Source organism: Bos indicus x Bos taurus, chromosome 6 (assembly GCF_003369695.1).
Source record: "Bos indicus x Bos taurus breed Angus x Brahman F1 hybrid chromosome 6, Bos_hybrid_MaternalHap_v2.0, whole genome shotgun sequence".
Lineage (NCBI taxonomy): Eukaryota > Metazoa > Chordata > Mammalia > Artiodactyla > Bovidae > Bos > Bos indicus x Bos taurus.
Genome location: NC_040081.1, coordinates 30,573,884 through 30,589,850, shown reverse-complemented (window position 1 = coordinate 30,589,850; position 15,967 = coordinate 30,573,884). Strand labels below are relative to the sequence as shown.

Sequence of the window (15,967 nt, the reverse complement as noted above, 5' to 3'; positions counted from 1 at the left end):
CCACAGTTCAAAAGAAACTATTTTTCGGCCCTCAACTTTCTTTATAGTCCAATTCTCACATCTGTACATGACTACTGGAAAAACCATAGCTTTGACTGGACACACCTTTGTTAGCAAAATGATGTCTCTGCTTTTTAATATGCTGTCTAGGTTGGTCATAACTTTTTTCCCCAAGGAGTAAGCGTCTTAATTTCATGGCTGCAGTCACCATCTGCAGTGATTTTAGAGCCCGAAAAAAGAAAGTCAGATGCTATTTCTGCTGTTTCCCCATCTATTTGCCATGAAGTGATGGGACTGGATGTCATGATCTTAGTTTTCTGAATGTTGAGCTTTAGGCCAACTTTCTCATTCTCCTCATTCACTTCATCAAGAGGCTCTTTAGTTCTTCTTCACTTTCTGCCATAAGGGTGGTGTCATCTGCATATCTGAGGTTACTGACATTTCTTCCTAGGCTCTTGAGTCCACCTTGGAATCCTAGGTAATACTGGAGTTCAAAAAGGTAAAAAAAAGGAAGAAAGCCTTCTATACAGATTAAAGACAGGTGACACCACCCTTATGGCAGAAAGTGAAGAGGAACTAAAAAACCTCTTGATGAAAGTGAAAGTGGAGAGTGAAAAAGTTGGCTGAAAGCTCAACATTCAGAAAACGAAGATCATGGCATCCGGTCCCATCACTTCATGGGAAATAGATGGGGAAACAGTGTCAGACTTTATTTTTTGGGGCTCCAAAAAATAGCAGTCATCACTGCAGATGGTGACTGTAGCCATGAAATTAAAAGACGCGTACTCCTTAGAAAGAAAGTTATGACCAACCTAGATAGCATATTCAAAAGCAGAGACATTACTTTGCCAACAAAGGTCCGTCTAGTCAAAGCTATGGTTTTTCCTGTGGTCATGTATGGATGTGAGAGTTGGACTGTGAAGAAGGCTGAGCACCGAAGAATTGATGCTTTTGAACTGTGGTGTTGGAGAAGACTCTTGAAAGTCCCTTGGACTGCAAGGAGATCCAACCAGTCCATTCTAAAGGAGATCAACCCTGGGATTTCTTTGGAAGGAATGATGCTGAAGCTGAAACTCCAGTACTTTGGCCACCTCATGTGAAGAGTTGACTCATTAGAAAAGATTCTGATGCTGGGAGGGATTGGGGGCAGGAGGAGAAGGGGACGACAGGATGAGATGGCCAGATGGCATCACTGACTTGATGAACGTGAGTCTGAGTGAACTCCCAGAGTTGGTGATGGACAGGGAGGGCTGGCATGCTGCGATTCATGGGGTCACAAAGAGTCAGACACGACTGAGCGACTGAACTGAAGAGGTAAAGGAAAAATCAGAAGTAATGATACTGCAGAACCCATGGGTGAGGGTTGGGGGTGGGGCTGCATTTTCAAAGAACAGTGTTTGAGACCACAGAAGGACAGATAACTAATGAACGATTTGGGGGTTTTGTTGTTGTTTTAAATCACATTTGACTTTATAGAGGATATTATTGCCCTTAGAACAATTACCCTGAGGCGATGGGGCAGAAGATTATATAACAGTAGAAGATATATACGGAGAAGGCAATGGCACCCCACTCCAGTACTTTTGCCTGGAAAATCCCATTGACGGAGGAGCCTGGTAGGCTGCAGTCCATGGGGTCGCTAGAGTCGGACACGACTGAATAACTTCACTTTGACTTTTCACTTTCATGCATTGGAGAAGGAAATGGCAACCCACTCCAGTGTTCTTGCCTAGAGAATCCCAGGGAAGAGGAAGCCTGGTGGGCTGCCATCTATGGGGTCACACAGAGTTGGACACGACTGAAGCGACTTAGCAGCAGCAGCAGCAGAAGATATATAACAGTAAGTTGAGAACCATAAAAGATATGAAGAAATAAAAATGCAATCTTGAATACATAGGCTTGGAGGCAAGCAGTTAAAGAGATAGATTCAGGGGAGAACATAGTAGACAGTTAATTCCTGTAGGCATTAGGCCTGGAATCCCTTAGCCCTGAGTGTGTGTGTAAAGGGAAAGGAATAAATAACTTGATCTGAGACCAGATAAAAGAACACAGAGTGGTTATTCTTGTTCTTGTAGATTTTTTCTTTTATTTTTAAAGCTTTATTCATATTGGAAAATGATAGATAATGAACATATATATGCCACCTACATTTAACAATTGTTACTATTTTCCTGTTGCATTATTTTGTTTATTATTATTAGCTGAAGTATTTTAAAATGAATAATAGATACCCGAACACTCGTCCCCTTAGTACTTGCTCTGTATCCCACTTACATAAATACTACTATCAGTTCTCTACATCGTGTAATTCCCAGTTTATATTTAGGTTTCATGTGTTTTGTAGCTAGTTTTTCAAACCAGAATCCAAATAAGAAACATTTGAGTGTCATGACTCTTAATTACCTATACTTGGATCTTAAAATAGTACACTCCTCTCCTCTCTTTTTAAAGTACTTCAACTTACTGAAGAAATAGAGTCTTCTAGACAAAATAGACTTTTTCTGGTTGCTTCTTCATGATTGACTTGAATTTATTGCTCTATCTTTTCTGTCTCCTATAAATTGGACATTAAGTCGAAGGCTTGATAAGATTCACTGTCAGCCTGAAAACTTCCTACATCAAGAGACACATGAGTTTGTCCCACAGAATGGTGATGAATCTGATCACTAGTTTAAGGGTGTGATGGTCAGAAGAGTAAGGACATTTAAAGTGGTTATGCAGTGTGAAAATTGTAAAAGGATTCCAACGTGAAAGCTTCATTTTCTCAGTGAACTCAGAGGCAGAAACCAGTTAGGAAGTGTGAATGTAGTAAGTCAGGGTGAAAATTTAGAGTTGAATATGTAAGGAATGAGAAATCTGGGTGTAATGGAAAGGGAGATATGTGTAATTGTCTTCATTAAAGGAAGAGATTTATTTAACCTTGTTACTTTAGAGCAGTTTTTCAGAGCAAGATTCAAGAAGTCAACCCAGAAGTTTGTTAAAATGGATACTTCTGTTCCTTCACAGTCCAGTTTATATGTTTTCAGGAGATTCTTAGTCATAACTGGTACCCTAACAGGTGCAGCTGAACTAAGTAAAGAGAAGTTACTAAAATACAGGTCCTGGATATGTGTCTAAAAGAACTGTCCAAAAACAGAATTAGCTGCATAGCGAAGTCTGCATTCTCTGGCACTAGGAATATACTTGACTATATTTCTTTCTCTGATCTCTGTGACTTCTACCCATTTGTTATACTTCTGATTTCTGATCTTCAGAATGCTTACTGTGTTAGAAAATCAAAATTTCAAAATGAATTCTGTTGTTTGGGAGAAACATGAATGAAATTTGGCTCACAGTGTCTTTTATGTAAGATAAACATATGAACTGAAATGTAATGAGATTAAAGTTAGTTGCTGTTGGATGAAGCCTTGTGTAAAACAAATGCTCCCTGTCTGCTAAAGAAACATTTTGTTCTTGGTAGACAGTCTAATATTGAATGGACCATTTTGATTTTAACACTTCGATCACCTAGGTAGACTGTGAAAATCCTTTTATATTTTTATTAGTGTATGCATGATAATTTCTCAGGAACAACATGACAACACCCATCTTTTATTCAGGGTACAGGTGAAAAAAGTAGGAAAGAGAAGTTGGGTATGCAATGGATGAGTATATTAACAAAATGGTTCACGTTTTTGCTGTTCTTTTCTATCCTGGCCCAGAGAATTTGAAATATGTTCAAAGTATGCTGACTTTCTCAGTGTAGATGTACAACTGTACTGAAATGGAAAAAATAACAACTTGTTTTAATCTTTAACAGATACAGATTACATTTATTATTGAAAAGAACTGCAAATGTATTGTATTATATATGTACAGTTATATTCATCTATAATGAGATAACATTAGTAATACATTAAAATACTGTTTTTTTCCCCTCCGAAAATACTTTTAGTTCTGAGCCATCTGAAGATGAAGAGTCCCAAGGCCTTCCTACCATGGCCACTAGAAACAATAATGATATTTCAGAATTGGAGGACCTTTCGGAATTGGAAGACCTTAAAGATGCTAAACTTCAGACCTTGAAGGAACTTTTTCCACAAAGAAGTGACAGTGATTTACTTAAGGTTATACCCCTTTCTAGTAATTGGTTATTACAGCTGTAATGATGCTTAAAATGTCTCCTGTATCCAGTGCTATATTCAGTAGATAGTCATTTTTCTAAAAATATCTTATGTTTGAAGATAATTAATTTGATAATAAAAGCAGATGCCAGAGATTTACTTGTTGAATCTTACAGTAGGTGAGGTTTATTCACCTATAAGTAATGAAATAACTTGAGCATCTCTGTATCTCATGTAGGTTGTGAAGTTTTTTGAGTTTGGATGGTTCTGAAATGGGGATAACCCTCTTCTCACTAGAAACATAGAAATGTCCAGAGACTTTTCTTCTTATTTTCCCCGTAATGATTAGGAGTTGCTTTTCACATTTAGTGCCCTGTGACCAGGGATGCTAAACACGCTACAGTACCGAGAACACAGCCGTGTAACAGAAAAGGAGTCCTGCCAGTGGCACCCTTGCTGAGAAATATTGATTGAACTATAGAAACAAAACAAGTGGCTGTAGTTTTACTGTTACAGTTATCTAGCTCTCTTTTTATAAGAGGAAATAAAAATTTACCGTTCAGTTAAGTTGTAGGTAGAGAATAAACCTCTGAAGATTAGTAAATAGTTTATCCCTAGCTCTGCCACTTAGTATTTGATTGAGCTCCGGGGAATCATTTAATTACAGGTTCATAGGTTTTTCACCTTTGTTTTGATCATCACCATCCCTAGCATCACTCCCCCAAGCTAAGGCGTGGAAGGCACCATATCTCTATGGCCTAGGCAGGTAACTTTGAAGTGGTGGATATTGGCACATACTCTTTTTAAGAGAGGTAGCTGCTGCTTCGCTTTGATAGGATGTGACCATGTGAAATCAGTGACAGCCTGTTTTTATCAGATAATTCAGATTTTCAAATAAAAGACTGAATTTTTATTTGGTGTTGATCATCAACTTAAGAGCTTTATTGAGATATAGTTTAAATCTGTAAAGATCACCTGATTTTTTGGATTTTAGCATATTTACAGAGTTGTACAACCATCACCATAATCTAATTTTAAAACGTTTTAATCGTTCCAAAAAGAAACCTTGTACCTATTAGCAGTCACTCCCCATCTCCGTTCCCTGGCCAACCACTAATCTCTGTCTCTATAGACTTGCCTATTCTGGACATTTCATATCAGTGGGAACATTACCGTACATGTTTTTTCTCTTTTTTGATCGTATAGCATTTAGGACCTTTGTTTCCCCAAGGAGGGATTGGACCAGTGCCTCCTGCAGTGGAAGCACAGTCTTAACCCCTGGACCACCAGGAAAATCCCAGTGAGATCTTTTATAACTGACTTTCTGTGCTTAGTATACAGCTTTGAAGTTCATTCATGTTGTATCATATTTCATTCCTTTTTATAGTAACTAATTTAAAGAAAGACAAAACCAGAAATACCATTCAAGTCAAACAAAACATGCCTGAAATAGAAGTGATCTAGGCCTGCTAGTTTGAACTCTTTTAAGTTTATATTATTTCCTTTGTTCTCTGATATATTTAATATGAATCTTTCTTTTTTCCCAAATTATTCTGATAACCTTTCTACTGTTAGCTCAGTGAAACTTGAATGGTATCTTGAGTCTACTTTTCCCCTGCAAGTAGTGTTACTTGCTTCCTGATGGGTTTTTTTCCCATAGGAAAAGAAGGAAAGAACGTACTAGGAGCAACACTGAAAGTATTGGAAAGAACTTTCAACAGAATAAACATGATGGAGTATTAAAATAGTCAACATAAATCGCAGTTTAAAAATACTTTAGCTTGAGTGCCAATTTTTCGTGTAGTTCAAGGGGATTTATTCCCTATAAAAGCATTTATCTCTAATTTTATAATTACAGTGGTAAAGTTGAATTGCTACATGAACTTTGTGTGTCTATTTCACTAGTATTTGAAATTTGGGGAATTTAGCATAACACTTGCTCCAAAGCATAGCACTCCCTGGAAGTAATCTGGATTTCAAGTGATCTCCCATCATTTTAAAAGATTTACAGATAACATTTATAAATTACTCTTCAGAGGCTTTTAGACCCATATAAAATAATTCAAGGAGCTATGAAATATAAACTTAGTCCTACACTTGATAAGAATATGCCTTGTCTATTTTGAAAATGAGGAAAGGCTTACAAGATGTTGGAGGATCCAAGAGGAAGAAAACTAGTATAGAAAAGAGCATTATTTTTTTGTTTTGAGGCTTTTAATTTAATGCAAAAATAGCTCATTTTAAAAATTAAGATCTTTTTAAAACAAATAACTCATTGGAAGTACAGAAAACTACGGCAAGAGAAAGTATGGGAGTTCTAAAATCTAAAAGTGTGAATTATGTAAGCCATCTATTAATATGTTCTTGAGTAAATTCAAGCAATTTAGTTTTTAGCAATTTAGAAATAGAGCATATTTCAAGAGTCCTTTATCCCACTCGAGAAGTACTAGATTTAAAAAATAATTCCAGAGTTTATTTTAAATGCCTATCAGTGCCTGTCCTTCCTTCCCTCCCTCCCTTCCTTCCCCTCTCCCTCTCTTCCTTTCCCTCCCTTTCTCTCTCTCTCACACACACACACACCCCCACCCACCCAGTACCTGGACTCACTCATAGGTAGGAAGTTTTTGAGACTTCAAGGCCCAGTCTTACAATTAAAATAACAAAAACCTTGAGTGTACTGTACATATTTGACTATGTTTTATTTTTTCTTTTATAATGGTGATAAGTAAATCCATTAAATACATTTTAAGATAGATAAATTTAGACTTTTTAGACAAACCAGATATTCTGAAAATTTATCATCTGACTTACTGAAATTAAGCTATTATGTAGCTATTTCTCTACTTGTATATTTAATATATTGGTTTATATATTTAATATATTTAAATATTTGGTAAGTTTGTAAAATAATTCTTAAAGTATTGTTTTTAAAACAATCTTTTCTCATTTTGTTAGTTGATTGACTCAACAAGCACTATGGATGGAGCAATTGCTGCTGCCTTGCTGATGTTCGGTGATGCAGGTATGCCTGACTTCGTTTCAAGCCATGTTGAAGATAATACATATCTTCTCATTTTTATTGCTCATCAGTTTACCAAGCTTCTCCATGAATTCTTACAGGAACCTTAGGAAGTATTAATAGCTTCAGGGGTTTTAGATGAAAACAGTGAAGATTAAGAAGGCTTAAAAAAATAAGAAGGTTAACTAACTTACCTGAGGTCTTACTTACCTGGAAACTGAATTTTCTAGGTTCCATTTTCTTGACCCTCCCAAAAAAGGGGAGGGGACAGTTTCATTGGTAATTTTGCTTGTCCTCTGCAGATGAGATATCTTGACAGTGAAGTTTTGGGAGATATATGTTCTTTAATAAGTGTCCTTTCTAATTCATTGTAGTTTTACTTCTCTAAATGAGAGTCAGGAACTTAAGGAAATCCTAGCTTGTAATTAGCATTCCTTTGGGTACTAAACATTTATACTATAGTCCGGTTTTAGAATACCAAATAAATATTTTTATATAAGCACCTCCAATTTTTTTCAGTAAATGCTGCCTAGATTTTTTTTTGTGTGTACGTACCGAGCAAGTAAAACTAACCTATAATCCCACTACTAGATAAGAAATGAAAGCAAGCCTAAATACAATATATAATCATTAGAATACAAAATATAGTATTGGTTTGCATTTTTAAGAAAAGTCATTTGATCATTTATCTTGGATAACTTGTCGTTACAATCAAAATTTATCTAATTACAAAATACCTCCATAACATTCCTCTCTGACACCAGTAGGATTAATTTATTGTTTCTCTACACATAAACATCACCAGATGATCAATACCAAAGTCAGACTGATTATATTCTTTTCAGCCAAAGATGGAGAAACTCTACACAGTCAGCAAAAACAAGACCAGGAGCTGACTGTGGCTCAGATCATGAACTTCCTAATGCCAAATTCAGACTTAAATTGAGTAAACTAGGGAAAACCACTAGCCCATTCAGGTATGATCTAAATCAAATCCCTTAGGATTATACAGTGGAAGTGACAAATAGATTCAAGGGATTAGATGTGATAGAGTGCCTGAAGAACTATGAATGGAGGTTCGTGACATTGTACAGGAGGCAGTGATCAAAACCATCCCCAAGAAAAAGAAATGCAAAAGGCAAAATAGTTGTCTGAGGAGGACTTAACAAATAACTGAGAAAAGAACAGAAGCAAAGGAGAAAAGGAAAGCTAAACCCATCTGAATGTGGAGTTCCGAAGAATAGCAGGGAGAGATAAGAAAGCTTTCCTAACTGATCAGTGCAAAGAAATAGAGGAAAAGAATAGAATGGAAAAAACTAGAGATCTCTTCAAGAAAATAGAGAATACCAAGGGAACATGTTATGCAAAGATGGGCACAATAAAGGACAGAAACGATATGGACCTAACAGAAGCAGAAGATATTAAGAAAAGGTGGCAAGAATACACAGAAGAACTGTACAAAAAAGATCTTCACTACTCAGATAATCACGATGGTGTGATCACTCACCTAGAGCCAGACATCCTGGAGTCCAAAGTCAAGTGGGCTTTAGGTAGCATCACTATGAACAAAGCTAGTGAAGGTGATGGAATTCCAGCTGAGCTATTTCAAATCCTAAAAGATGATGCTGTGAAAGTGCCACACTCAATATGGCAGCAAAATTGGAGAACTTATCAGTGGCCACAGGACTGGAAAAGGTCAGTTTTCATTCCAGTACCAAAGAACGGCAATGCCAAAGATTGTTCAAACTGCTTCACAATTGCATTCACCTCACATGCTAGCAAGGTAATGCTCAAAACTCTCCAAGCGAGGCTTCAACGGTACGAGCCAAGAACTTCCAGATGTTCAAGCTGGATTTAGAAAAGGCAGAGAATTCAGAGACCAAATTGCCAACATCTGTTGGATCATAGAGAAAAGAATTCCAGTAAATATATACTTCTGTTTTATTGACTATGCTAAAGCCTTTGACTGTGTAGATCACAACAAACTGTGGAAAATTCTGAAAGAGATAGGAATCCCAGACTCCCTTAACTGCCTCCTGAGAAATCTGTATGCAGGTCAAGAAGCAACAGTTAAAACCGGATATGGAACAACAGACTGGTTCCAAATTGGGAAAGGAGTATGTCAAGGCTGTATATTGTCATCCTGCTTATTTAACTTATATGCGGAGTATATCATGCAAAATGCCAGGTTGGATGAAGCACAAGCTGAAATCAAGATTGTGGGAAATATCAATAACCTCAGATACGCAGATGACACCACCCTTATGACAGAAGGTGAAGAGGAACTAAGGAGCTTCTTGATGAAAGTGAAGAGTAGAGCAAAAATGCTGGCTTAAAACTCAGCATTCATAAAACTAAAATCATGGCATTCGGTTCCATCACTTCTTGGCAAATAGATAGGGAAACAATGGAAACAGTAAGACTTTTATTTTCCTGGGCTCCAAAATTACTGCAGATGGTGATTGCAGCCATGAAATTAAAAGACGCTTGCTCCTTGGAAGAAAAGCTATGACCAACCTAGACAGCATATTAAAAAGCAGAGAGATTACTTTGTCAACAAAGATCTCTAGTCAAAGCTATGGTTTTTCCATTAGTCATGTAAAGATGTGAGAGTTGGATCATAAAGCTGAGCGCCAATTGATGCTTTTGAACTGTGGTCTTGAGAGTCCCTTGGACTGCAAGGAGATCCAGCCAGTCCATCCTAAAGGAAATCTGTCCTGAATATTCATTGCTAAGGATGATGCTGAAGCTCCAATACTTTGGCTACCTGATGCAAAGAACTGACTCATTAGAAAAGACCCTGATGCTGGGAAAGATTGAAGGTGGAAGGAGAAGGGAACGACAGAGGATGAGATAGTTGAGTGGCGTCACCGACTTGATGAACATGAGTTTGAGCAAGCTCCGTGAGTTGGTGATGGACAGGGAAGCCTGGCGTGTTGCAATTCATGTGGTTGCAAAGAGTCGGACATGACTGAGTGACTGATCTGACTATTACTTAGCATTGATGTTTACATTATTTCATTACTACAATACAAAAGAAAGTAGCATTACAAGTAAACCTTTCTGGTTTTATTTCTGTAGCCTAAACGTCAAACCAGGATGCTGAGTCAAAGGGTATGCACATTTTGAAATATAATATGTACTTCAATGTTAATTTTAAAGGTTATGCCAATTTATGATTTCATTAGCAGTGTGAATATGTACCCATATTCCTAAGTGGATTTTTTTTTAAATTATATACAAAAATAGAAAATACCATAATGTGTTTTCATGGGTCTATTATCTTTCTTCTGCAATTATCTACCTCATCTTAACCCCCTGCTTGGATTCCATAGATGATATTACTTTATTGACATGAAATTTTTTTAATTTTTTTTTTGAAGGATAATTGCTTTACAGAATTTTGTTTTCTGCCAAACCACAACATGAATCTGCCATAGGTATACGTATATCCCCTCTGTTTTGAACCTCCCTCCCATCTCCCTCTCCATCGCACCCCTCTAGGTTGGTACAGAGCCCCTGCTTGAGTTTCTTAGCCATACAGCAAATTCCCATTGGCTATCTATTTTACATACGGTAATGTAAGTTTCCATGTTACTCTTTCCATACATCTCACCCTCTCCTTCCCTTTCCCCACGTCCATAAGTCTGTTGTCTGTCTGTTTCTCCATTGCTGCCCTGTAAGTAAATTCTTCAGTACCATTTTTCTAGATTGCATATATATATATATGTGTTTTAGAATACGATACTTACCTTTCTCTTTCTGCCTTACTTCATTCTGTATAATCGGTTCTAGGTTCATCCACCTCATTAGAAGTAACTCAAAGGTGTTCCTTTTATGGCAGAGTAATATTCCGTTTTCCACATGAAATATTTTAAATCTCTTTCTCACCAGTTTGAGCAACAGAATGGTATTGTATGGTGTGTCGCTGCTACCCACAGTGAATATTAAGATTCTTCCTTTTGTTTTGCTTACTAGCTGTGTAACCTTGGGCAGCGTTGCCTAAGTTTTCTCTTTCTGTAGTAAAATAGTATATTAATAGTAGGATATTCTTAGGTTGTTATGAAACAATGATCCTTGTTACAAATTTCTTGTTATAGTGTGTGGCGAATAGTAAGTGCATAGTCCATATTAACATTTCTGTGCTTAAGGGCCGTCTGATACTAGAAATGGTACAAGAGAAAGCTGTGTCTTCATTACTGTATCCTACTGTAAAAACTCTGAAAAATTGTAGGCCCTGTTAATATTTGTTGAGTTGTTAAATGGGTTGGGGAGATTTTACATATTCTTTCTTGTCCTCATAATATCTCATATTTCAGAATCTTTCCAATGAAAACTTTGTTAAGTAACTATTCTACAGCAATGCGTGGTCTTTTTTGTCTTGAGCAGTTTGTATTATTCAGCTTTATTTATTAAACAAATACTTAGTATGTATCTACTACTGGATGCCAGATTCTGTTTTAGGCATGGAGGGTACATGCTGGAACGAAATGGACACAACCTCTACCCACATGTAGTTTACAGTACTTATTAAAGTTGAACTTCAGCGGAGTTTTTTACTTGTCATTGTTGTACTAGACTTTGATTTTATTTCTTTGTTTGGAAGATATTGTCAAATGGCAAATTATAAGGAAAGAAGAAATTAAGGTTTTCTTGTTTAAGTAAACTTCCGTGCTGCTTCTTAGAATGGACAGGATAGTCATATCAATCATCTTCAGTATGGTACACTCTGAGGTAATGTATAGAATGACAGCTTTGTCTCATTAACAGAGGGTCTTTTTAAATGCCTTGGACAGTTCACAAAGAGTCTCCAAATTCTGATGTTGGACATTGGTTTTACCACAAATTATAGTCTTTTATATGCAGTATCATCCTGCATATTAAACAATAATGGTATGTTTTTTACATTGCCTTCTGAATGTTTTCATTTATGAATACTAAGTTAATAAAGACAAAAATAGGTATCCAAAATTTTTACCCTACTTTAAGTGGTAAAAATATGAATTTACTGATGTCATCCGGAATCTAGCTGATTCTTCCACCTCTGTATGTTTGTGCTTAGTCACTCAGTCGTGTCCAACTCTTTGCAACCCCATGGACTGGGGCTCCCCGGGCTCCTCTGTCCATGGGATTTCTCCAAAAATACTGGAATAGGTTGCCATTCCCTTGTCCAGGGTATCTTCCCAACCCCGGATCAAACCTGGGTCCCCTGCATTGCAGGCATATTCTTTACCATCTGAGGTACTAGGGAAGCCCTAGTTCTCTATATATGTGTCAGTGTAAGAGTAGGTAAAAACATTTTTATGTGACTGTGATTCTGTTTTTTTTTTTTTTGGTTGTTTTGTAACCATATTTATTTCTAAAAGTCTACTCATTTCTTTATAACAGTGTATTCCGACTTGTCTAATAGCTTATTGACAGGCACTTAAATGCTTAGGTAAAAATTTTTATGTATGCCTAACTAATCATTCTCCCTCAGTTTTTTATAAGTAAATTCCTGGAAAAAGAATTATTGAACTGAAAGACACACACATCTAAAATTCTGAGGTGTGTTATTTAGATTGCCTTCCAGATAGGCTATAACAGTTTATAGTGTTGTAACATGACTGCCCACAGTATGCTGTGACTTCCTTTTACTACTCCTTTTAATCTTAGGATGGAAAAAAAGGTACTGTGTTTTCCCTGTCTTTAGTTATTAATGATGTTGATCATCTTTTCTCTTTCTTTTTCCCCTATTGAATTGCCTGTTAGTGTTCTTTGTTCATATTTTCTTTTTTGCAGTTTCATGTTTTACTTTTTATGTTTTAAATATGCTTTTCTTTATTTTAAGAAAGGATTAAACATATCTAGGTGACATGGTGTAATCACCTAGTTTGAAACTTTTCAGACTTTGAATATTAGAATATTATTATTAATGGTAGTTATTAGTAATATGCCTAATTACTGGATATGACTGAGCAACTGAACTGAATTGAATGGTAGTCACTTAACCCCAGCAAATATGTGGGTAATGATAGAGTGGATGCCAGCAGTTAGTTGGTGTATGCAGAATGCACATTTACTTTATGAAATAAAGTGGGGGAAATTTAAGCATGCATACTTAAAGCATGTAATTATTATACGTTGAAATGTTGATTGCATTCAATTTGGTTATAGCCGTATTATGACATTTTCATGCTTACAGCTTAAAAGCTGTTGTGTCTGTACTTAGTTTGAATATTCCTACAACTTTTATTTCTAACTGCATAGTTAGGGTACTGATACAGTTAATACTGAACTCTTAAACCTTTGTAAGCTTTCAGCAAATACTTTCTTACAAGCACTGCAGTATGTCTCTGGAATTTGCTCTCTGAGAGTGAAGGTACTGAGAAGTATATGAATGTATACAAAGTAAAACATAAGTAACATAGCTTTTCCAAATCATGTAGATGGAGTTTTTCTGTCAGTCGTGACAGAATGTACACATTTCCTATTACTGTCGTACAGCACTCTCTTGTGCTGTACTCTCTTGTTTTTAGGTTAAAAGCATTCATCTCTTGATTTCTCTGTTTCTCAGTTCCTCCTAATTGGTAAAATGAGTATGTATTTACTTGGTAGATTTGTTGTGGAAAGTAAATGAAACAGCTGTTTATAAAAGCCCACTGCGAAGCCTGGTACATAGTAGATACTTAATTATTGACAATTATTTGATGCTATTCAGATAAGCTGATGGGCTCAATTTTTTTCACTACTGAACATTCAGTCATTGAGGAGAACCTCTTCTTTCTACTATAGAATTACTTGTCAGTTCAAAGATATATATCATTAGCATTAAATAATGTGATAGTTTAGAAATATGTATAGTCTTATAGTGATTTCTACTTTTGAAAGTCTGAAAAGGATCTCTTTATTTTTCCTTCAATGCAGTTAACATTTATTGCATGTATGTCATATGTAGAAGAAATAATACTGTCCTGATATCAAGAGAACTATTAAGTGTACTTTGCCCTTTTTTTTACATTAATGATTCTTGTATTATATCAGTGTGAACTTTGCATGTCCTTGTCTGTTTTAGAAGGTGGTGGACCCAGGAAAAGAAAATTATCTTCTTCTTCAGAGCCATTCGAGGAAGATGAATTTAATGATGATCAATCTATGAAAAAGAAGAGATTGGATCATGTGAGTTACATTTGAATTTCAGCATCAAAATTAGCTACTTAAGCACAGACTATGTTGAATCTGAATTTACAAAAATACGTCTCAGTGAATCAGTCTTCTCTCACACAGAAGTATTAATTGCTTATCTCTGAATTATAAAACTGATTTTTAAAATATTCTAGTGGTGTAGTAAAGTAACTTTTGGGAAAAACATACTTTAAATTTTATCTTGTAAAATGTGTGTGTATATACATATAATTATACAATGCTTACATAAAACAGTTGTTACTAGCACCAGCACTATTTCAAACTCCTCGGTGACAACTACTTATAATTCCTATAGATGACTCCTTTGATATTTAACTGCTTATCTGAAAATAATATTAGTTATGCTTTTACTGGGTTATTGTGGTTTTCTATTAACTTTTACTTTGTGAAATAAATCTACTAAGAGGCCTCCCAGTGAATCTAGACATAGTCTTCCATGTCTGCATTCATGACAGCACAATTTCTTTTTGGCGATCAAAGTCAGTCACCCCAATTAGCACAGTAACCCCTTTCTTTGCCTGATTTAGTCTCCACCCTAATTTAATGGGATAGCTGTTGTATCCCTCCATAGGATGTATTCTTCCCATGGTAGGAAGTAAAAATTCTGAGTTTTAGGTTTGAATAACCACTAGTATAAGAGAGTAGGCCCACATTTTAGTTTATAAACCTGTGTATAACGGCCATGGAAGAAATAGCATTGTATTTATTGATGGCTGATTCAAAGCATTCACTTTGCTTTTACGTCTGTTGAATAGCATGTTAGCCTTGTGGGGTGTTATCAACAAATTCACATTCTAAATTTTCATTAAGTGATACCACTGCTCTGTAAGCCAGCTGCATCTAGGAATTGAGACACATGGTAAGATCAGTGAAACAAGATCTGTTGATGAACACATGCATCAAAGGACTCAAATCTGAAAGACAGAAAATGTACTCTAGAATTTAAAGCTTTGAAAAGTACCAGTGTTGTCATGTTCAGCATCAACTCCAGATAGAGATTTGAAGCTGAAGCCAGTGGTAGTTTGGTTATTGGTGTTTAGTTGCCAGTTGTGTCAACTCTTTTGCAACCCATAGACAGCAGCCCACCAGGCTCCCCCGTCCCTGGGATTCTCCAGGCAAGAACAATGGAGTGGGTTGCCATTTCCTCCTCCAATGCATGAAAGTGAAAACTGAAAGTGAAGTCGCTCAGTCATATCCAACTCCTAGAGACCCCATGGACTAGCTATAGCAAAAATGGATGGACCGGCCAAATCTGCATTGATATATTTACTTAATTCTTCTCTGTTATAGCGAATTATTGCAAAAACAGGACCCAAATGAAAACATTTAGCTTTAAAAATTTTTGAATTTATCAAGCCTGTCCCTCTACAGAAGCTGAACTCAACCCCAGTTTTTTTTTTCTTTTGCCTCCAAAAACCATTCTCTGATACAGTCTTTTAGTAAAAATGTGTTAGCAGCATTTATGACTTACTATTTAAAGTGAGCATTTAAATTACTAATTACTGTAATTGAAGGTGAGGATGCAAATATGGTTTTAGAATTTTGAGAAACTTAACTTTGGAGTGGTCATTGCCACCATTTTTAGAAGCCTAGACTGATGACAAAAGAGTGCATTATGTATTGTGGAAAATTTTTCTTCACAGTGACTTGTGATTTTGAA

At 36.2% G+C, this 15,967-nt stretch overlaps 1 protein-coding gene across 4 annotated transcripts in view; it reads left to right on the top strand.

Annotated features, from left to right (window-relative positions):
• SMARCAD1 (SWI/SNF-related, matrix-associated actin-dependent regulator of chromatin, subfamily a, containing DEAD/H box 1) overlaps positions 1–15,967 on the top strand; it is a 90,720-nt gene that overhangs the window by 35,329 nt on the left and 39,424 nt on the right. For 2 of the 4 annotated variants that reach the window (XM_027544054.1, XM_027544056.1), the window contains exons 4-6: positions 3,935–4,106; positions 7,059–7,125; positions 14,177–14,280. In XM_027544054.1, coding sequence (XP_027399855.1) covers positions 3,935–4,106; positions 7,059–7,125; positions 14,177–14,280 — 343 coding nt within the window. Of the gene's footprint in view, positions 1–1,821; positions 1,841–3,934; positions 4,107–7,058; positions 7,126–14,176; positions 14,281–15,967 lie in introns of those variants that run through there. The other 2 variants (XM_027544058.1, XM_027544057.1) reach the window with 2 other exon arrangements.